Source organism: Gracilinanus agilis, chromosome 3, assembly GCF_016433145.1.
Source record: "Gracilinanus agilis isolate LMUSP501 chromosome 3, AgileGrace, whole genome shotgun sequence".
In the NCBI taxonomy this organism is placed as follows: Eukaryota; Metazoa; Chordata; class Mammalia; order Didelphimorphia; family Didelphidae; genus Gracilinanus; species Gracilinanus agilis.
Window position 1 is genome coordinate 252,108,082 of NC_058132.1, and position 24,505 is coordinate 252,132,586.

A 24,505-nucleotide genomic window follows, 5' to 3' on the forward strand; every position below is an offset into this window, starting at 1 on the left:
GAGCTCATAATGGGGGATGAAAAGATAAAAAATGTTGAACGAGCCTGAGTTGTAAAACAGAAACCAGGGACCCCAATCAAGAGAGGAAGTTTTTCTGTCCTAATAACTAACGATGCTCTATTTCTCATAGATAAATTGACCTTTTATGAGGCTACGAATTACCTCTGTAGAAAATGAATTCATTTTTAGAATTTAACTCCCTCATGTTGCCATTTGGCAAAATATGCATTATGGACACTATTTAATGGCTACTGTGAATTATTTAATTCAGTTATTTTAATTCCACATTTGGTACTTATAAGTATCATTAGAGTACAGTATGAATAAATTTACTCTTTTGGAAGTCAGCTTCCAAAAAAAGGCGCATACAAATTAGTGAATAGAAGCCTTTCTTGAAGTTCATCTTAATAATAATCAACATACCTAGCCTTTTATGTAGCATTTTAAGGTTTGCAAAATACTTTATGTATATTATCTTATTTGATAACCATCCTCTGAGGTAAGTGCTTTTTAAAATCCTTTTTTAGTTATTCTTTTTTTATTTAAGTATTTTCCATGGTTACATGATTCATGTTCTTTCCCTCCTCTTTTCTCCTTCCCCATTCCCAGAGCTGACAAACACTTCCACTGGGTTATACATGTATGATCACATTTCAATATTATTCATTTTTGCAATAATCTTTTAAAAACCAAAACCCCACATACAATACCCATATTAGCAAGCGAAAATAATCCTTTTTTAAAATGTAATTTTTATTTTTAAAAATATTTTTCCAACATATGATTGATCATTTGGTTCTATGGGGATATGATTGAGGTTTTGGCTTTAAAAGATCACTTTATTGCAAATAAGAATAATATGGAAGTAGGTTTTGAACAATGTATAACCCAGGAGGGAGAGAACATGAATCATGTAACCATGAAAAATTCCTCTTCCCTCCCACTCCCAGAGCTACCAAGCAATTCCACTAGGTTATACATGTATTATTGTTCAAAACCTATTTCCAAGATAGGTGTTTTTAAGGGCAGCTACATGGAGCAGTAGATAGAGTGCCAGATTCATCTTCCTGAGTTCAAATCTGGTCTCAGACATTTACTTGCTCTATGACCCTGGGTAAGTCATATAACCCTGCTTGTCTCAGTTTCCTCATCTGTAAGATGAGCTAGAGAAGGAAATGGAAAACCAGTCCAGTATCTCTGCCAGGAAAACCCCAAATGGGGCCATGAAGAGTCAGACATGCCTGAAATGACTGAATAAGAAACATGTGCAAGGCACCAGAGAAACAAGAACAAAAATGAAATCATTCTTGCTATCAGGGAACTTATATTCTAACAGGGGAGATAATATGAACATAATAAATATTGATGTTCAAGTCGTGAGGATACAAAGGAGAGGCAGTTCCTACCCTCCAAGATGAACAAATTTAATTGAGAAGACAAGAAGACATAAGAAAGAAAGAACTGGAGACTAAGATGAACACCACACAGCCAGTCTCTGTACTTGGTAGCTCTGAATTTTGTCTGTTCCACAATAAAGATTCAGATCTCATCTTTTGCAGTCTTTTACTTTTCCATTCGGCGATCTCTGCAAGGATAAATCTACTAACATTCTGGGTAGTCAAGATACCAATTTTGCTTTAGTAATTTTCACCTTTGAAACTCTTTTAAAATCTGTGCCAATAATGGCCCTGTGACTGGAGCAAATATCTACTAGGGTCCCTGTCATGTAGGCTGGCTAATTTTTTTGCTAAAAGGCTTGCTCTGAAATCTTAATGGTTCCTAGACTCTAGAGAACTAAGGCTTAAGTCTTTGAACCAGCTTCCCAGTTGCATGGGGTATAAAGAGAACAGTCTGTAAGGAGCCAAAGCATGTCCCACTGCCATGAAAGTCCACTCATGCTTCTGACCGTTATGTGTTTCTCTATGGCAGGGAAGAGCCTAATATCTGCCTGAACCAGTGATCATTCCAATCCTGGACCTGGCCCAGACTAGCACATTTGGCAGTAGTTAGCAGAACTGGATCAGAATGATCTTGTGTTTGACCTTTTGGTTTAAGTGGAAAAAAGATGAGGAGGTCTGTGGAATCTGAGGGCCACATCTGAGAGTCTTGCCTGTGACCGGGGAGTTTCTGGCTCTCTGCATGTATAGTTTTCTCAATAGACAGAGACTAGGTTTCTACTGATCCAATGGAATTAGCCTAGTAGTTTCTACAGGAGGCTGATGTGGAGGAAATAAGAGAGTACCAGGTGGAGCATTGCCTGGCTATTATTACCAGTTCTAAAAAATAATTGGATTAACAGCATAAGGAAAATGAAAGTAAATTGCTTCTGCACTTCCAACTATAAAGCTCTTCATTTTTAAGTCTGTCCTCTTAAAGACAGAGAGAGGGTAGCTCATGGACTTAGTAATACTACAAGTAAAAGAGACACTACAAATGGAGGTAGGAACTGACAAACCATAGGTTAGAGAAGTATACTTGCAAGAGGGCTGCTAGATTGTTCAGTGGATTGAGAGCCAGACCTAGAGAAGGGAAAGTCCTGGGTTCAAATTTGACTTCAGACACTTCTTAGCTGTGTGACCTTGGGCAAGTCACTTAACCCCCATTGCCTAGCCCTTACTACTCTTCTGCCTTGGATCTAATATATGAAATTGGTTCTAAGACAGAAGGTAAGTGTTTTTTTTAAAGAAGTATATCTGCAACCCAGAGATATTGCTGGAAAATGTGAACTCCAATGACATCAAAGTTTATAAACTTTATAAAGGATGAGAATAGGAGTGGGAATAAGGATGCCTTGTATGTATGCTCTGTAGGAAATAAATTAGCACTTTGGGGACCCATAAATAATCAATGTGTATATTATATTTATACCCATTTTGTAAGGCTTGTACTGCTTTATGTTTATCTAATTGTTTGTTCATCATATCTATAAATTTTAGTACTGACTTTCTGGAAAGGAAAGCAAACTTCAATGACAACACTGTTCTTCTGGAAAAATAGGATCTGCTTTTCAGGATTTAGCTTTCAGGAATGCACTGTATTGACAAGTAGAGAACAAAATATGTGAGCTATACAATTCTTTGTCAAATGGATAGACACAACTAGAACAGAGGAATTAGAAAATGGAAATCAAGGAAGTGCTGGGAGGTGGAGAGGAAGGATAAGATAGGCAAAGATACAGAAATGGAGACAGTGCAAGGAATATTTGGAGAACAAGTTATTTTAGGTATAAATAACTTAAGAAATCTGGTAGCAAAAGGAAAACAAAAATTAAGATAATAGCTAGCAATAAAAATCAAGTACAAATGTTTCTGTAGTTGGGGACATCAATGTATACTGAAAAGCAGAAAGGAAGGCACAGATAGAAAAGAAGAAATGGAAGATGCTTGGAAAATGTGATAATTGAGAGAATGAGACCCTAACAGCAAGGGATGGGACTGAAAATATAGGGCACTGAGGTTAGCCTGAGCAATAAAGAAGGGCATTTTTTTAATTGCAGCATTTATTGACAATAAAAAGTACATGTCAGGATAAAAAGTGAAATATTCATGGTTTCTGTTCCATTCTTTGCTACATGTATGCATCAAAGTATATTTATCCTTAATTAATATTCCCCTTAATTTCAGCATTGACATGCTATCAATTTCTCCTTTTTTCCCTTTTCCTTATTTTTCTGTTCCTGTTCATATCTAAAATAGGTTGGAAACTCTGATACAGGTTTCTGCTTAATTTCATATATGGGCTAATGAATAGGTACTATAATTTTTTTTCTTTTTAAGAGCCTGGATATTTTAAAATATATTGCTCGGATCAGAAAAAAAAGCCATTCATTTCATGGTACTTTCAAACAATCTTCTTTAATAAAAAAAATAAATGAAGTCATTACATTAAAATTTTTTTACTAATTTCTATTTTTTTTAGATAATTCACTCAATCTTTTCTCTCTACTCCCCAAACCTAAAAACAAATAGGTAAATCAGATATAATGGTCTCCCCTTTATCATTGGCTTTCCCCTTTTTCCCCTTTACAAATAAGTTATGTTTTTCAAGCTATGTGATTCTGGGCAAGTCACTTAAATCTGTTTGCCTCAGTTTTCCTCATCTGCAAAATGAGCTGGAGAAGAAGATGGTAAGCTGCCCTAGTATCTTTGCCAAGAGAACTCCAAATGGGATCACAAGGAGTCAGACATGACTAAAAATGACTAAACATGCTTATAAATCTTAATGATACTTCTTCTGAGAATCCTGTAAGATAAACAGTCCAAGTAAAAATGTTAAAAAATGAGGAAACTAAAAGCCTGGATTTTCCTTGTGAACCCCTAAAACCATATTCCCTAATCTAGACATATTTGAAGAAAAACATATAGACTTAATTCTAGCCTAGTCTCTTGGAGACTGGAAGAAAGATCCTATAGCCTTGGTGGTCCAAAAATTGAGGGCTCCTTTTACTTTCCCCTTCAACTCCCAGCTAAGCTGATTAGGGGGGTGGGGGTGGGGTGAAAAGGTGGCAATGTGAGTCTCCTTCTCTAAGATGAGTTAGGCCAGACCTCAGGGCATATTTCTCCATGCCACCTTTGAAACACACACACACACATGCATACCACCTACACCCAATAAAAAGTAATGTGTGTAAACTTCAATGAGAGGGATATAGATTATGCATACTAGATCAAGACTGGACCTGCTTCCATGAAGCACTTCTCTCTCATGGAGCTGAGTGTGTGCTCTCTCATTTTTTAAAAAATATTTTCCCGTAGTTACATGTTTCATGTTCTTTCTCTCTCCCCCAAACCTTCCCAACCCCCCTTAGCCAATGCACAATTCCACTGGGTTCTACATGTATCATTGATTAATACTTAATTCCATATTATTGATAGTTGGACTAGAGTTATCTTTTAGTGTCTACATCCCCAATAATATCCCCATCAGCCCATGTGCTCAAGCAGTTGTTTTTTTTCTATGTTTCTCCTCCTACCATTCTTCCTCTGAATGTAGCTGGTTTTCTTTCTCATAAGTCCCTCAGCCTTGCTCCGGATTCTTGCATTGCTGCTAGCTAGAGAAGTCCGTTGTGTTCGATTGTATCCATCTCTGTGTACAATATTCTCCTGGCTCTGCTCCTTTCACTCTGCATAAATTCCTGGAGGACATTCCAGTTCACATGGAATTCCTCCAGCTCATTATTCCTTTGAGCACAATAGTATTCCATAACCAAAAGATACCACAATTTGTTCAGCCATTCCCCAATCAAAGGACATTCTCTCATTTTCCAATTTTTTGCCACTACAAAGAGCGCGGCTATAAATATTTTTGTACAAGTCTTTTTCCTTATTATCTCTTTGGGGTACAAACCCAGCAGTGGTATGGCTGGATCAAAGGGCAGACAGTCTTTTAAAACCCTTTGGGCATAGCTCCAAATTGCCATCCAGAATGGTTGGATCGATTCACAACTCCACCAGCAACTTCATGTGTTTTTTATCTGTGATATATACCTTCTATCACAACAAGAGCAATACAGAAATATTGCATAAAATTGCGTGAAAACACTAGTATAACCTATATCTGACTATTTACTCCCTTGGGGTGGGGGTAAGGGAGGAAGGGAGAAAATCTGAAAATGTTAGGAAACAATTGTCAAAAATCGTTACCACATATAACTGCAATAAATAGATAAATCATTAAAAAAAGTTAAGTGACTTTCCCTAGGTCACACAGTTAGTATGAGTTGGATGGTTGGATTTGTACCCAAATTCTTCCTTGATTACAAGATCAACACTCTACCATGTTATCTCAAGATTGAAGGTTAAATCATATGCTGATACTGAACAGGGCTGGGTTGGATGGGAAAAATAAAGTACAGCTAAGGAGACTGTTTTGTTTTGTTTTACAACAAAAGGCAGACACTCATTTAGGCAGACTAGCCTCAATCTCAAATGAAAAGACATAATGTTTTCATTAGAAAACAAAGAATCACAGAATCTTAAAGCTGGACCCATCTTTCCAAGAACCAATAAAAGTGCTTCTGCTCAGTATTAACAACCAAGGTCTTCCCCGACCTAGTAGTTATGGAGAAACCATTGATATGATGGTGTGAGAGTGACAAAGCCAGAACTTTCAGGAGGGAATATAAAATCAGGATAACCTAAAGCTGGATGACAGGAATAAATTTTAAGATTCTATATCCTTAAGGGACAGATGGACAGGCTTATCTGCCATTAGAAGATAGTTGAAATATTTTAACTGGTTTCTAAATATATATAACAAATCTATGTAGTGTTCAGATATACAGTTCAGGAAATGAAATGTCTTTTAAACAAAACCAGAACTTTCTTTTATCTTCATCATCACTATCATCATCATCGTCATCACAGTAGCATTTTAAAATTTGGAAAATACATCACTGTTGTTATTAAAATAATTAGTTGGGAGAGTGTTACTTCAAAATGACCAGGTGAATCAGTTCTTACATAAAATAAGATTTAGAGAGCCTAGAATTTGTGAATTCTTTAGTAATAAATAGAGTGACAAATGAGAAACCACTATGAAATGAATGTTCAAGACAATAAGGCAATATACCTACTGGGAAGAGTGCTAGACAGAATTCAATCAGAATGGTTTCAAATCCCTCCTCCAGGCAATTTGGAATTATGCCCAAAGAGCTACAAAACAATGCATACCCTTTGATCCAGTAATACTACTACTATGTCTGTATCTCAGAGAGATAAAAAAAGGGTGGGGAAGACCTACTTGCACAAAAATATTTTTAGCTGCTCTTTTTGTGATATATGATGGTGATAGAATACTATTATGCTGTAAGAGATGATGAACAGAAAGAGCTTTCTGTTTGATTTCAGAAAAAGGTGGAAAGACCTACATGAATTGATGCAGAGTGAAATAAGCAGGACCAGGAAAACATTGTACACAGTAATAGCAATATTGTGGAATGATCAACTGTGATAGACTTAGCTACTTTCAGCAATACAATGATCCAGAACAATTCTGAAGGACTTATGACAAAGAATGCTATCCACCTCCAAATAAAGAACTATTAGAGTCAGAATGCAGATGAAATCATAGGATTTTTCAATTGTTTCTTTGGGTTTATGTCTTGGGATTTTGGTGTTATAAGATTATTCACTCAAAAATGAACAATGTGCAAATGTTTTACATGATAATACATGTATAACCCAGATTGAATTGCCTACCAGGACTGGGAAAGGGAAGGGGAGGGAAGGAGATAAGTTTGATCATATAACTTAAGAAAATTTATATGAAAATTTGTTATAACATGTAATTGTAATATATAATATATAATAAATATTTTTAAAAATCAAATTCCTCATCCAATATTTATTAGATATATGGCAAGAAATAAATTCTTTAACCTCTCTGACCCTCAGTTTTCTCATCTATAAAATGGATCTGTGTTTGATAGAAGCAATTTTCATACCAAAAGCACCTCAAGAAGAACTTGTGGTACTCAACTCCTTTTGCATCCATGGGGATAATAATACCTGTATTTAATTCACAGAATTGTTGTGAATATCAAATTAGATCATGTATAGAATTCAGGTTTCATAAGACAAATAACATTATAAAATGAATATATCCATGAGACCTATATTTCATTAGTCATTAAATTGTCTATTGAGACAATTAAGTCTTCAGACACAAATTTATGTGAATAAGGATAATTAAATTAGGCACACCTGTAATAGAATGAAAAACGATTACCTGTTTTTTCTTCTACAATGGAAGCTGTCTGTGATTTATTGTCTAAATTCATAAATAAATCTTTATTTTCATTACTCTTTGAAGAAATTTTCTTCCTAGATATTAAAAAATAATGATTAATAAAATGTTTTACTTTCTTTTATAAAGACTTAGTCAGTGAATTAAAAAAATGATAGAAAACCAAAAATATGACACTCTTATTATACTTTGATGGAATGACGGATCTCATTGTTGTGAGTACTACCTCTCCAACAGTACAGATTGCAATCCATTCAGTATATACGCAGTCCATATGATTGGTGTATGTCTTCCTATAAGTCCTCTATAGACACTCTACTCAGTGCTTCTGATGGCCTGCCTTCCTCCAGCTTGCATGACATTCTATGAATGGCACTGGAGGCACAAAGGCTCTCTCCTGGCTATCCCTTCATCTTGCCACATGAAGTTAAATCCACCCTATTTTCTGGTCACAATGTCTAGGATGATATTTTAAAAACTGTTTCTCCTGAGTAATTCTCCATCAGCAATGTGCTGTAGCCTGTCTTGTGGCTCTCCAATGACTCTATAAGTCACCAGAAATTTGAATTCTGAAGAGGCTATAGTATTCCATGGCATACTGTAATACAGCATAACTCAAACTATATTGATGTTAAAAAGGGACTTTTTATTTGGAAGGTCATTAAAAACTCTACAATTTCCCTAAAGTAATCCAGTCAGCTCTCTTTACATTCAGTTCCAGACCCAGTTCACTATCACTGGACAGACTTTGTTCAAAATGCATATTCTTTCCTTTCTCCCAATTATGTGTAGAAACAATTTTTAACATTTGTTTTCTGACACCATTTTCCAGATTTTCTAATTTTTGGCAATGGTTTCACCATTCTCTCAATCATCCTAATATCTGAACCATTTAAAAATTTTCTCCCTACCTCTCTTCCTCCATTCAAATATCAAGTCCTGTGAATTTTATCTCTGAAATAACCCTAATTCAGATCCTCACCTCTCACATACAGTAACTTTTTAATCAATACTCCTGCTTCTAGTCCCTTTCTTCTCCAAACCACCTTACACAATTTTCAAATTATTCTTACTAAAGCAAAAGTCTAATAATATAACTCTTGTCCTAGAACCTGAGTAGCTTTTTATTATCTATGGAATAATGTTTAATCTCCTTTGCCTGGTATATAAAGTCTTCCACAATCTGGAATCAAGACATTTATCCAAGGGAAATGTTCAGAATTACTGGTTCATATTGTTCCTAACTAGTATATATTCTTCACTCCTGTCAAACTTCACTATTTGCAATTTTCCAAATATCTCTTACACTTTTCCACTTTAGTTTAGTTCACACTTTAGTTCACACTATTCCTTGCCCCTAGAATCATCTGCTCCTGTTTCCCTTGTTGACATCCTACCCATCCTTGAAGATATAGACCAAATGCTCCCTCTTCCATGAATATAGCTTTGATTCTTCTATCTCGACCCAGTCTCTCCTTCATTTGATTTCATAACTCTTTGCATTCTTCTTCTTTTAAAAAAAACAAACCCATACCTTCCATCTAAGAATCAAGGTCACATTTGGACTCAGGACCTCCCATCTAAAGATCTGGCTCTTTATCCACTGAACCAGCCATTTAGCTGTCCCTCTTTGCAACCTTCTTTTAAATTTATTCTACATGGTATTATATTTATCTGAGGTGTTTAAGGATACCAGTGTTGGGAGCAAAGACTTTGATGACATCATTGAATCATTTTTCTATACACATGTCATTATTTTCCCTAGAATATAGGGACTCTATAATCTTTGTATCTTTATACCCCATCTTTAGCACAGTGTTGGTGCTAAACACATTTTTGTTCAATAAATAAATGTTAAATGAATTCTGAGTTCTATTTGTACATAATGGAATCAGACCAGCATAGTTGGGGAATACTGGTAATGCCTTTAACAATTCTTCTATGAAAAAACATCCAACAGGCTAACATTATTATTGTCTCAACATGAATTTGGGTGTTTTTATTATTTGGAACCACTAAGCATTTCTTAAATGAGAGTTGAACGAATCACTGGCTTAAGAATTATATAATATGTATCATTTATCCTTTGACTTCCAAAGGTTCTCTTAAATATGATTTTACAGAACTATGGCCTCTCAGGTATATCTTTAAGTTTATCCTCTACTACAACAAACATCTATTGATTTCCAGCTAAGTGGTACTGCTCTACCCCTCCTTAATGGAAATACCATACCTAAATCACCTCATGTAGGCACTAAATAGACCTCTATGTAGGCACTAGGTAGAATTGGGAAGGCAGGCAGCAAGGCCATCAATTGCCTACTGAGCAAACAGATCTATAGAGCATCCTTATACAACTCACACCCTCTCTCTTTTGGTGTCTCTACCCATATAAAGAAGTGTGAATTGGTTTAGGATGATTTAGGAATGGGTGCAGAGGGAGTACAGTCTGTATTAGAGGAGGAAAACTCTGTCCTGACAAAATCAGATCCTTGAGAGATTTAAGTATGATGATTATTGGAAGATCCAAGTTTGAAGATAGGTTAACAATTGAGCTTAAACATATTAGCAACTGGTCTTACAATTACATTATAGTCTTTGAAATACAAAGATAGTTTTAAAAATAATTTAATGGATGTTTATACAATTTTAAAGAAATATTAAGAGATATCTAGGTATTTACAAATCATCCTTTAAAGTGATGAAACAACAACAAAAAAGTTATCCATTAAAAAATATTCACCCTTTTTTCAAAGTTGGGCCTAAAATAGTAAACAAAATTAATTAAAGCTTACTTTTCTGGAGATATCTTTGTATTTTGAGAGGATTGTATTGCTGGTGTGTGAGGTTTGCTTGCCAATTCTTTTCCATTTCTCAAAAGTCCTTTACTTAAAATATTTTCAGCAACAAAATAAAAAATAGTTTACTATTAGTATGGGGATATATCATGTTATAAAACTATGATCTTATAATTACTCATGTTGAATATTTCTCAATCCTCAGAGAAGGAGTTCAATCAGCTTTGGCTAAATAAATTCTTTATAAATATCTTAAATAGAATTGTGAAACTAATCAAAAATCGAACAAGTTGAAGTCAAACAAGTTAAAGTGAAAGCATAATCTAGAAATATGTTAACAAATGATAGTATATATTTATATTTTCAATGCTGCTATTTGAGTTCCAAACTGAAACCTATCTGATGTGGAAATAAGTGGGTAGTGGTACTGTTTAATCTGAGTCCATTATTCTCATGTGAAGAGAATTACAGGATAAGACATAATAAATAAATATATAACAATTATGTAAAATTTTTGTCAAATGACCAAATTCATTTTTTCTCATTCTCCCCACTCTGGAATAACAAAATAATAGAGGCTATGATTTACTATATATGATCCAGTTTTAGATAGCCATTTAGACTAAACCATGGCATAAAAAAAAGCAATCCTCTAAAACCTGTTATTCAATATAGACTGAAAACCCTGGTGAGGGTTTTCTTTTGGGGAGTCTATGGGGACATTGGCTATTAAAAAATTAAGATAATTAATCTCTAACTGAACAAAAAGAGATCTTCATCTATTCAATAGCATAAATTACTTTGGGAATTATAAAGCAGAGAAATATTGCTCCATCTTGATAGTTCGCTTGCATAGTCCTGACTGTTGAATAATCTATAGGATATTGTTCTCACATAGAATTTATGTAATTAATTGTAGAGCACAACTTGGAATAATAGATAGAAGCCTGGCCCTAGAGTCTGGAAGATGTGTTCAAAGTCTTGCCTTTAATATGTACTACTTGTGTGATAGGGCAAGTCACTTAGTCTCTAATTGTCTCAGACAGCTCTCTTAAGATTATAAATCACAGAACTGTATCAAGAGAGTGAATTTCTACATTAATGAAATAAATAAAATTATTGGTAACCAAGCAATTGCTGATTATGAAATGATTTTTAAAGCTAATTTTAAAATGTGTAATATTGATGGTCTTAAGAGAAATAATGAACACAGAGTTTAGTCTTTTACAGTTTTGAAATATTTAATAGACAGAATATTAGAAGCAGACAGGGCAAAGAGGTTAACTCATTTTATAAAGATGAAACTCAGGTGTAGACAGATTAAAGGATCTTAGCTGTATAGAACCTTTGTATTTTGAATCATGTAGTAGAAATAAGAGGATTATCACGGTGCTTCCTTGCAAAGTATCTTCTGAATCAAGATGTTCTAGTTCTAGGAATAGAGTTACCTCTTTGAAGAAGTCTATTAATTTACAGGTGCATTCTTTATTTATTTTAATTTATTTTAATTATTTTAATTTCCAATTAAAATAATTACAATTATTAACAGTAGCAAGTCCTATTACTGTTTTTCTGTATGCCTTGCAATTCTCAGTATTGTATGTATCTATAATACTATTAATGGATTTGCCCATAGTGGTGAAGTAGTACACAAAATTATTGTTGTTCAGTCAAATTTGACTCTTCATGGACTACGCTGAGTATGGGGTATTCTTGGCAAATATTGGAGTGTTTTACCATTTCCTCCTCCAGTGGATTAAGGCAAACAGAGGTTAAGTGACTTGCCTAGCTAGAGTCACTCAGTTAATAAATGTCTGGGGCTGGATTTGAACTCGGTTCTTCCTGACTAGGTCTGATGCTCTATTCACCAACCCCCCTAGCTGCCCCAGAATACAAAGTTGGCCTTTAACAAATGGAAATGGCAAGTCCATGCCCTCCTACCTTTCCCACTGGCTGAACTATACCCTGGAAAGAGTTGCCAGACTGCAACTATGCCTGTGGGATCATGTGTGGAATGCTCTTGAATTGAGGCAGAGTCATTCCTGCAAAAAAGTAAGGCTTATGGAATTGGATGTGCCCCTTGGTGCCACACTAAGCTGATAATGCCTGATGCTACCACTGTTATAAGGGAGCACTGCATCTCGCAGGCAAGTTTATAACAATCACTTCCATTACATATTGGGAGAGGCAATGCTCTCTTGTTCATGGTTCCTATGGGAACTAAATAATTATTTTTCTGGAATAAAATCAAAATAGGCCCACAGATACAGGGTCATTTTAGAGGGAACAACAGCTCACATTTATATGCCACTTTAGTGTTGGCACAGTGCATTCTTTACAATTCTACAAAATAGGTAGTGCAAGGAAGATTTGTCCTATTTTACCAATGAGCAAACGGAGATACAGAGAAGTTAACTCTCTTGCCAAGTAGCTAGTGAAAATCAGAATGGGCAATCAAACCCAGTTCCAACTCCAAGTCTGGCACTCTTTCCTTTGTGCTATGTTAGCTCTTAGTAAACTCTGGAAACACATTCCAAATGCACAGACCACCAAAAACAAGTAAGTCATATTTCTACAGTTGCCTTGCAAGTCAACTTGGAATGAAGAACTGAGTTTTCCACAGAAAGTGTTATATTTTTTCTTTCAATTTGGGAAGCAGAACAAGGGAATAGGATCAATATTTTCTCAACCATCATCCTACTTGGCCTCTCTGTCCCATTTGTCACTGCTGACCACCCTCTCTCTCCTCCTAGATACTCTGTCCTCTATGAATTGTCCTTTTTGATAAGGGTTAAACCTTATCATTTGTCTTATACTGGATCCTCTCCTTCTAGATACTCTCCTCTATTAATTGTCTTCCTTTTTTTTTAACCCTTATCATTTGTCTTAGAATCAATACTTAATATTGGATCCTCTCCTAGATACTCTGTCCTCTATGAATTGTCTTCCTTTTTTTTTTTTAACCCTTATCATCTGTCTTAGAATTAATACTGAATATTGGATCCTCTCCTTCTAGATACTCTGTTCTCTATGAATTGTCTTCTTTTTTTTTAACCTTTATCATGTGTCTTAGAATTAATACTGAATATTGGATCCTCTCCTTCTAGATACTCTGTTCTCTATGAATTGTCTTCCTTTTTTTAAACCCTTATCATGTCTTAGAATCAATACTAAATTTTGGATCCTCTCCTTCTAGATACTCTGTCCTCTATGAATTGTCTTCCTTTTTTAAAACCCTTATCATCTGTCTTAGAATCAATACTAAATTTTGGATCCTCTCCTTCTAGATACTCTGTCCTCTATGAATTGTCTTCCTTTTTTAAAACCCTTATCATATGTCTTAGAATCAATACTAAATTTTGGATCCTCTCCTTCTAGATACTCTGTCCTCTATGAATTGTCTTCCTTTTTTAAAACCCTTATCATCTGTCTTAGAATCAATACTAAATTTTGGATCCTCTCCTTCTAGATACTCTGTCCTCTATGAATTGTCTTCCTTTTTTAAAACCCTTATCATCTGTCTTAGAATCAATACTAAATTTTGGATCCTCTCCTTCTAGATACTCTGTCCTCTATGAATTGTCTTCCTTTTTTAAAACCCTTATCATCTGTCTTAGAATCAATACTAAATTTTGGATCCTCTCCTTCTAGATACTCTGTCCTCTATGAATTGTCTTCCTTTTTTAAAACCCTTATCATCTGTCTTAGAATCAATACTAAATTTTGGATCCTCTCCTTCTAGATACTCTGTCCTCTATGAATTGTCTTTTTTAACCCTTATTATCTGTCTTAAAATTAATACTGAATATTGGGATCACATGCAGAAGAGCAGTAAGGGCTAGGCAATGGGAATTAAGTGACTTGCCCAGGGTCACACAGCTAGGAAGAATCTGAAGCCATATTTGAGCCAGGACACCCCATCTCTAGGTCCCGCTCTCTGAGCCACTTAGCTGTCCCTTCCTCCGAGTTGTCTTGGCACTGCTCTCTCTTGGATCTCCTACTGCTCCTTTTCAGCTTTTCTTCATCATCCACATCATATCCCTTAAACTGTTGTATACCCCAAGGTCTGTCTTTGACTTTTTAAAAAATTCTTTCTTTTTATACTTGGTAACTTCATTAATTTCTCTGGATTTGATTATCATCTCTAAGCAGATATTTCCCAAGTTTACATATACAATCCTGGTCTCCCTCTTGAGGTCCAGTCATGTATCCTCTACTTTACTTTGGTTATTTTGAACTAGATGTCCTATTGACACCTAAAACTCAGCACATTCAAAACAGAATTTACTGTCTTTTCTCCCAACCCCTCCCCTCTTCCCAACCTTCTTATAATTTTTGAGGCACCCAAGCTCCAACCTTGCTGTCATCCTGGTCTCTTCATTCACACTTGACCTCCATATCCAATCTACTGCCGAAACTTGTCATTTCTACCTTCATGATGTCTCTGGTATACAATGCCTTTCTCTCCACTCATGGAATGGTAGGTGGTAGAAGCCCTGATTCCCTCTTGCCTAGACTACTTCACTAGCTTCCTGATCAGCCTCTCTGCCTCATGTCTCCCCCAACTCCAATCCATTCTCCATTCAAGGGCCAAAGTGATTTTCCTAAATTGCAGGTTTGATTGTGCCATTCCTCTACTCAATAAACTCCAGTGGCCTCATATTGCTTCTAAGGTCAAATGTAAATTATTTAGCATCCCAACCTACTTTTCCAACCTTATCATATGTTGTTCCTCTTCCCACATACTTGAGTTTGGCAGAAACTGTTTTTTGAGCAATTCCTCACACATGACACTACATTTTCTACCTTCATGATAAAGTACTGACTATCCCCCAGGTCTAGTATGCACTTCCATCTTAAAGTTATTCCCATGTACTTTGTCTCTTCAATTCCCATTTATTTCAAAATTCTGGTCAAGTCACCTCTTCCATGAAGCCTTCTTTCATCTCTCTTGGTGTTTGTATTCTCTGTGTTCCATTGACAATATAATCTATTTTATATGTATTTATTCATATATATTTTAGACCATATGTAGTTGATATAAAATACTGATAATATATAGTTATTCAGCTAAATATGTGAACCACAGTTAGGCATAAAATGTGAAATATTTATGGAATACCATGATTCATCAAGAGTTTAAAAAAAACCTATGTCATCATACAAAATTATTGATAATATATTAGAATTGTCACTCAACAAATAAACAGTTATTAATTGTTTACTATGTGCCAGGTACTGTGCAAGGTGCTGGGGTTACAAAGAAAGACAAAAATAGACCCTTCCCTCAAGCAGTTCAAATTTTAATGGGAGAGCCAAGAACCTGGGAGATCAGAAAAGTCTTCCTATTCAAGGTAAGATTTGAGCTGAGCCTTAAATGTAGCCAGGAAACTAAGAGGTAGAGGAAAAGAGAGTATTCCAGGCAGGTAGGAACTATAATCTGCACTATGCTTTAACACTATAAAAAACTGGGGTGCAGCTCAGTGGATAGAGAGCCAAGCCTAAAGATAGAAGGTCTTGGGTTCAAACGTGACTTCAAACACATCCTAGCTGTGTGATCCTGGACAAGTTACTTAACCCCCATTGCCTAGCTCTTCTGCCTTGGAACCAATACATAGTATTTATTCCAATATGGAAGGTAAAGGTTAAAAAAAAGCAAAACCACTATGAAAAAATAAAATATACTTTGTATAAACATTAATTATAAAAGAATCAAAAGGTATAATTCATTTTATTTTTTTCATACTGGTTAAACGAAGGTTGGTATGGAAATAATAGAAGTTATTTTTATTTTTTTAGTTTTATTATTGAAATAAAATCAGAAGGATTTTACCAATAAAATAAACACCAGTTAATCAGGAACAGAATCCTGTAAAAAGTACTTTGTATACAATATTTCAAAATGAATAGATCATATTTCCTTTCAAGTTTTTCTTAGAAATTGAAAATGTCAGGCAATAACAGCATCCTCCCATATATAAGTGCACACATATATGCATATTACATGTGCATTTTGTTTTCTACCTCTATTTTAGTGGCTGAACAGAGCTTTATAATAATTTTAAAAGGTTATTCTCCTGTGATAATTATTTTCAACATTGTCTCAGTTTGATTTTGACTAACATTTGGAAGTGAATTTTTTTGTGTGTGTGAAGCTATAATTAAATAGGGTTTTAGCAAACAGTAAGTCAATTTTATTTTCAACACTAAAGATTCCCTTACACATATATCCTGAAAGAATTATGAAATATTTAAAAAGAGAATGGAGAATGAACAGCAAATTCTGTTTTCTCTGATAAGTTAAATAAGCATAAAAGTAATCTTAGAATATTCAGTATCATAACATTTTGAAGGTTGAAATGAATATTATCTTTAATGTATACCTTGTGCATTTTTTATCAATCTCTGCCATTCATTTTTAATGCCCTTCAATCTAAATAACAATTGAACTAACTAAAGTAAAGGCTAAAGTGCTAATCCATGCATTTCCGGTCTTTCAAATTTAATTGAGTGAGAAATGATTGCATTATCTAGTTTTAATTGCTTAAGAGGCATGTAATAGATCAGCTGCACAGCCAAAGACATCTTCTTACCGTGACATTGCTTCAGCTGGTTCAATAACCATTTCTTTTGAAAAACAAGTTAAATAGCCTCAGTATCTTAAATGTTGGTTCCCTTGATGTAAATTCTGATTACCAAACATTTTAGCCTTTATTTTCTGAAATAAAGGCACTGAAATAAATAATTGTTTTACTAAAGCTATTTAAGTATGTGAACAGCCATTTTATATTTCTTTTTTTTTTGGTTACCATTTGTCTTTATTTTTATGATATCCTATTTATGAATTTTTTCTTAATAATTATGAAAACCTGATAGCTATTACACCATATTTCTGTTAAAGAAATGGATTATTTACCCTTTGCATCAAGCACCTGCAATTTACCATATTGTCTATTCTTTGGTTCCTAAAAGAGAAAAGGAGATAAAGAAAACATTTTCATTATTTTTTCAGTTTGGAGTATTAGAAAATATTTGATGAGAACCTTTAAACAAACATTTCTAACAGATTAAACTAAAATGTCTTCTTTTGATAAAGTTAAAAAAACGAACATGCATGTGTACATCTGCATGACCAGTTGACCATGAAACAATTTCAAAGAATAGCCTAGAAAAGTTACTCTTACCTTAATAACTTCTGATTTGTCTAAACAATTTCGCCTAGAAAAATAAAAAATATTTGTTTTAAATTCCATGATTTTCTAGTCGTTAGAATATATTTAAAAGGAATATATATATGTATATCTATTTATCTAGGAGATATTAAACATACCTTTTTTCATAATAACTTTTCTTTAGTGTTTTAAGGTTTGCAGAAAACTTTACATCCATTATTTCACATAATTTTCACAAGTTGGCGGCTTACACCCTAAGAATTATGATGCCCATTTTATAGATTACAGCATTATTGATTTGGAGCTAGAAGAGATCTTAGTAGTTAGTCATGTAGTTCAATACCCTCATTTTACAGAGGAGGAAATTAAGGCTTTGAAAGGTTTAAGTGGCTTGCTTATAGTTACACTAGTGCCCATATAATATGTGGTAATAGGTAATAATGTATTATTATTAATGTATTATTAGCAGATGTTATATATTATATAAAATATCTAGTCTATTTGTTAGTGCTTGCTCTTCTTCTTCTCCCATTACTTTGTATTTCTTTACATGTTGACATGGTATTCTCTATCCCCTCCCCATTCAGTGGGATATAAATTCCTTTAAATCAGTGTTCAGATAGTTTTATTTTTATATCCCCAGTGCATAATACAATGCCTGGCACAAAAGTAAGGACTTTGTTTATGGAATTGATGTGAATTCATTCTTTGGTGCTCATTACTTCCAAAATAATTATATTCATTTTAGTCTCTTCAACTACAACCTATTGGATGAAAAACATTGCAAAATGCCTTAAGAGACACCATCAACAAGAGACCCCTGTTTAGTGAGAGCTTGCATGCAACTTTGCCTGGAAGAAAAGAGACAGAAGTGATAACCTCTAATCTCGTCTGTCCTTCCTAATGATTTTATACAGTGTTGATTCTATTTACTTTGCTTATACACTTTCAGTTGTTGTTCAGTCGTTTTCTGTTACAAATGACTTCATGACTCTATTTGGGATTCTCTTGGCAAAGATACTGAAATGGTTTGCTATTTTCTTCTCCAGCTCATTTTACAGATGAGGAAACTGAGAAAAACAGGGTTAAGTGACTTGCTCAAGGTCGCACACTAGAATAAGTGTCTGAGGTCAGATTTGAACTCAGGGAGATGATTTTTCCTGATTCCAGGCTAAGCACTCTATCCCCCAGTTGCCCTTTATAAACTTTAGGGTCCTGAGAGTTTAACATCCAAAGACAAAATGTAAATCTTATTTTTCCTCCATGAATTTACTTTTCCTCTCTTCCCCACCCATAATTGTTTCTACATGTAGTTGAAAAAATAATTTTAAAAAAATAATAGACAAAATGGACATTTTCCATATGAAAAGGTACCATATGTTAATTATTATTATTAAGCAGTATTAGAAAATCTAAGATGCTAATATAGGCATATTAGTGTCCTTTTCCTTCCTTCTATATATCATATTTCATAGGACTAGGAATGCCATATCAAGTATCATTTTCCCCTTAAAATCTTCTCCAGCACCAAGTAATAACTATCTTTTTCTTGAGCATCTTTGTTTTTCCTTTGGGGCATGTAGCCATAGATGCTTTCCAAAAAATTATTTTATAAAACATATATTTTAATCTGCCTTTAACTTTTTGTAATTTCTTCTATAAAATATTATAGCAATAGAAGGGATAGCATTTTCTTTACTCAAAACATATTATTCCAGAATTGGATGGAAGGCAGTGCATTTTAATCCCATTATTATTATTTTTTAATTTTTAAAACATTTTTAGAAACATTTTTTCCATGGTTACATGATTCATGTTCTTGCTCTCTTCCCCACCCCACCCCCAGTAGCCAATGCACATTTCCACTGGTTTCTTCCTGTGTCATCACTCAAGACCTATTTCCATATTATTGATAATTGTTCTAGGGTGGTCATTTAGAATCTACATCCTAATCATGCCCACATCAAACCATGTGTTCAAGCAGTTGTTTTTCTTCTGTGTTTCCACTCCTGTAGTTCTTCCTCTGAATGTGGGTAGTGTTCCTTTCCATAAATCCCTCAGAATTGTCCTGAGTCATTGCATTGCTGCTAGTACAGAAGTCCATTACATTCGATTTTACCACAGTGTATCACTCTGTGTATAATGTTCTCCTGATTATGCTCCTTTCACTCTGCATCAATTCTTGGAAGTCATTCCAGTTCCTCCAATTTATTATTCCTGAGTACAGTAGTATTCCATTATCAGCATATACCACAATTTGTTCAGCCATTCCCCAATTGAAGGGCATACCCTCATTTTCCAGTTTTTTTGCCACCACAAAGAGCGTGGCTATAAATATTTTGGTCTTTTTTCCCTATGATCTCTTTGGGGTACAAACCTAGCAATGGTATGGCTGGATCAAAGGGCAGGCATTCTTTTAGCCCTCTTTGGGCATAGTTCCAAATTGCCATCCAGAATGGTTGGATCAGTTCACAACTCCACCAGCAATGCATTAATGTCCCAATTTGGCCACATCCCCTCCAACATTCATTACTCTCCCCTGCTATCATTTTAGCCAATCTGCTAGGTGTGAGGTGATACCTCAGAGTTATTTTGATTTGCATTTCTCTAATTATTAGAGATTTAGAACACTTTCTCATATGCTTATTGATAGTTTTGTTTCTTTATCTGAAAATTGCCTAGTAATGTCCTTTGCCCATGTATCGATTGGAGAATGGCTTGATTTTGTGTACAATTGATTTAGCTCCTTGTATATTTGAGTAATTAAACCTTTGTCAGAGTTTTTTGTTATAAAGATTTTTCCCCAGTTTGTTGTTTCCCTTCTAATTTTAGTTGCATTGTTTTTGTTTGTACAAAATCTTTTTAATTTAATGTAATAGAAATGGTTTATTTTACATTTCATAATTTTTTCTAACTCTTGCTTGGTTTTAAAAATCTTTCCTTTCCCAGAGATCTGACAAATATACTATTCTGTGTTCACTTAACTTGTTTATAGTTTCCTTCTTTATATTTAAGTCATTCACCCACTCTGAATTTATCTCGGTATAGGGTGTGAGATGTTGATCTAAACCTAATCTCTCCCATATTGTTTTCAAATTTTCCCAGCAGTTTTTGTCAAATAGTGGATTTTTGTCCCAAAAGTTGGGCTCTTTGGGTTTATCATAGACTGTCTTGCCGAAGTCATTTACCCCAAGTCTATTCCACTCATCCTCCCTTCTGTCTCTTAGCCAGTACCATATTGTTTTGATGACTGCTGCTTTATAGTATAGTTTCATATCTGGTACTGCTAGGCCACCTTCCTTCACATTTTTTTCATTATTTCCCTTGATGTTCTTGGTCTTTTGTTCTTCCAAATGAAGTTTGTTATAGTTTTTTCTAATTCTGTAAAAAAGTTTCTTGATAGTTTATAGATATGGCACTAAATAAGTAAATTAATTTGGGTAGAATGGTCATTTTTATTATGTTAGCTCATCCTACCCATGAGCAATCAATGTTTTTCCAATTGTTTAGATCTAGTTTTAATTGTTTGGAAAGTGTTTTGTAGTTGTTTTCAATAATTCCTGTGTCTCTTTTGGTTGATAGATTCCTAAGTATTTTATATTGTCTAGGGTGATTTTAAATGGTGTTTCTCTAACTCTTGCTGCTGTGATGTGTTGGAAATATATAGAAATGCTGATGATTTATGTGCATTTATTTTGTATCCTGCAACTTTGCTACAGTTGTTGATTATTTCTACTAGCTTTTTAGTTGATTCTCTAGGATTTTTTAAGTAGACCATCATATTATCTGCAAAGAGTGATAGCTTAGTCTCCTCATTGCCTATTTTAATACCTTCAGTTTCTTTTTCTTCTCTAATTGCTACTGCTAGTGTTTCTAGTACAATGTTAAATAATAGAGGTGATAATGTTCATCCTTGTTTCACGCCTGATCTTACTGGGAAGGCTTCTACTTTATCCCTATTGCATATGATGCTTGTTGATGGTTTTAGATATATACTGTTTATTATTTTTAGGAAAGGTCCTTCTATTCCTATACTCTCTGGTGTTTTCAATAGGAATGGGTGTTGTATTTTGTCAAAGGCTTTTTCAGCATCTATTGAGATAATCATGTGATTTTTGTTTGTTAACTTGTTGATATAGTCAATTATGTGGATGGTTTTCCTAATGTTGAACCATCCTTGCATTCCTGGTATAAATCCCACCTGATCATGATGGATAACCCTCTTGATCACTTGCTGGAGTCTTTTTTTTAACATTAATATTTATTTTTTAGAAAAGTTAACATGGGTACATGATTTATGCTCTTACTTTCCCCTTCTCCCCTCAACCCCCCCCCCATGGCCAATATGCATTTCTACTGGTTTTAACATGTGTCATTGATCAAGACCTATTTCCAAATTGTTGATAGTTGCATTGGTGTGGTAGTTTTGAGTCTACATCCCCAATCATGTCTGCATCAACCTATGTGTTCAAGTAGTTGCTTTTCTTCTGTGTTTCCTCTCCTGCAATTCTTCCTCTGAATGTGGGTAGTGTTCTTTACCATAAGTCTCTCAGAATTGTCCTGGTTCATTGCATTGCTGCCAGTACAGAAGTCTAATGCATTCGATTTTACCACAGTGTATTGGTCTCTGTGTACAATGTTCTTCTGGCTCTGTTCCTTTCACTCTGCATCAATTCCTGGAGGTCTTTCCAGTTCACATGGAATTCCTATGAATATTATTCCTTTGAGTGCAATAGTATTCCATCACCAGCATATACCACAATTTGTTCAGTCATTCCGCAATTGAAGGGCATACACTCATTTTCCAGTTTTTTGCCACCACAAAAATCGTGGCTATAAATATTTTTGTGCAAGTCTGTTTATCTATGATCGCTTTGGGGTACAAACCCAACAGTGGTATGGCTGGATCCAAAGTGCAGGCATTCTTTTATAGCCTTTTGAGCATAGTTCGAAATTGCCAGCCAGAATGGTTGGATCAGTTCACAACTCCACCAGCAGTGCATTAATGTTCCAATTTGGCCACATCCCCTCCAACATTCATTACTCTCCCTTCTTTCATTTTAGCCAATCTGCTAGGTGTGAGGTGATACCTCAGAGTTATTTTGATTTGCATTTCTCTAATTATTAGAGATTTAGAACACTTTCTCATATGCTTATTGATAGTTTTGATTTCTTTATCTGAAAATTGCCTATTCATTTCTCTTGCCCATTTATCAATTGGGGAATGGCTTGATTTTTTTTATACAATTGATTTAACTCCTTGTATATTTGAATAATTAGACCCCTGTCAGAGTCTTTTGTTATAAAGATTTTTTACCAATTTGTTGTTTCCCTTCTGATCTTGGCTGCATTGTTTTGGTTTGTACAAAAGCTTTTTAGTTTTATATAATCAAAATAATTTATTTTACATTTTGTAATTTTCTCTAACTCTTGCTTGGTTTTAAAATCTTTCCTTTCCCAGAGATCTGAGAAGTATACTATTCTGTGTTCACTTAACTTGTTTATAGTTTCCCTCTTTATATTCAAGTCATTCACCCACTCTGAATTTATCTTGGTGTAGGGTGTGAGATGTTGATCTAAACCTAATCTCTCCCATATTGTTTTCCAAATTTCCCAGCAGTTTTTGTCAAATAGTGGATTTTTGTCCCAAAAGTTGGGCTCTTTGGGTTTATCATAGACTGTCTTGCTGACATCACTTACCCCAAGTCTATTCCACTGATCCTCCCTTCTCTCTCTTAGCCATTACCATACCATTTTTATGGCTGCTGCTTTATAGTATAGTTTAATATCTGGTACTGCTAGGACACCTTCCTTCACATTTTTTTCATTATTTCCCTTGATATTCTTGATCTTTTGTTATTCCCTGGCTTTTTGGTCATCCTCCTTCTGGTCTGATTTTCTTTGTAGATCATCTTTTGCCTTCTTTGCTTCATTTTCAAGCTGGAACAGTTCTGGCTTTTAAGACTTTATTTTCTTGTTTTAGTTCATGTATTTCCTTTTTTAAATTGTCTTCAGCCTCTCTTGATTGCTTTCTGAGTTCCTGAAGTTCTTGAGTTAATTGAATTTTGAGATCTACAAAAGCCTGTGTCCAATTTGCTGGAACTTCTTCCTCTTCTTATTTTTCATTTCCTTTCTTTTCACTTCCTGGAAAGAAGCCGTCAATTGTCATTTCTTTTCTCTTTTTTTGTTGTTTACACATATTTTTTCCTTTTCTGTTCTGCTAGTTGAAGCAGATGGATTTAATGAACTTTGATGAAAGATCTTCTCCAGCTGGCAATGGAGGTTTTTAGTTACTTTCGCTGCAGTGTATGGGGGAAGGGTGTTGGAGTTTCCCTGCCCTCTGAAGACTTCTTTTCTGTCCAATTGATGGGATTAAGCCTTTTTTGATTGGATTAGTTTGTATTGCTTAATGTGCCCTGAGGCTAAAACCTTGAGAGGGGAAAAAAAAGAAGTTGGGGGACAAGATGGAGTGTTTTTGCTGAGCTGTCTAGCAGTAGGGTCCCCCTGCTCTGTCCTGCTGTTTCCTGGTTTTCTTTCCTCTTGAAGTCCTTTGTTCTCTATCTTGGTTTGATAAAGCCAGGTGGTCTCAGGTTTGGCTCCATCTAAGCTGACATCTTCTTAGCATTTTTGTTGTTTCTCTGGGTTTCTCCAGTCACCTCCCTGGTGCCTGTGTTCAACTTCCTGAGTCCAGAGCCAGCAAGGCCCTCTCTCCAGGCCAGTGTCCCCTTCTGCCTGGAGATTTCAGGGGCTGCTGGAGACTCTGCACAGCGCATGGGGGAGGGGTCCTGG

General features: G+C 34.9%; 1 protein-coding gene across 1 annotated transcript in view; it reads right to left on the reverse strand.

The window, feature by feature from the left end:
* ERICH2 (glutamate rich 2) overlaps nucleotides 1-24,505 on the reverse strand; it is a 91,641-nt gene that overhangs the window by 21,019 nt on the left and 46,117 nt on the right. The window contains exons 2-6 of the mRNA XM_044669092.1: nucleotides 17,729-17,762; nucleotides 17,461-17,509; nucleotides 17,138-17,171; nucleotides 10,542-10,634; nucleotides 7,729-7,823 (exon numbers count right to left, since the gene is read on the reverse strand). Of these exons, the coding sequence (XP_044525027.1) occupies nucleotides 7,729-7,823; nucleotides 10,542-10,634; nucleotides 17,138-17,171; nucleotides 17,461-17,509; nucleotides 17,729-17,762 (305 nt within the window). The remainder of the gene's footprint in view (nucleotides 1-7,728; nucleotides 7,824-10,541; nucleotides 10,635-17,137; nucleotides 17,172-17,460; nucleotides 17,510-17,728; nucleotides 17,763-24,505) is intronic.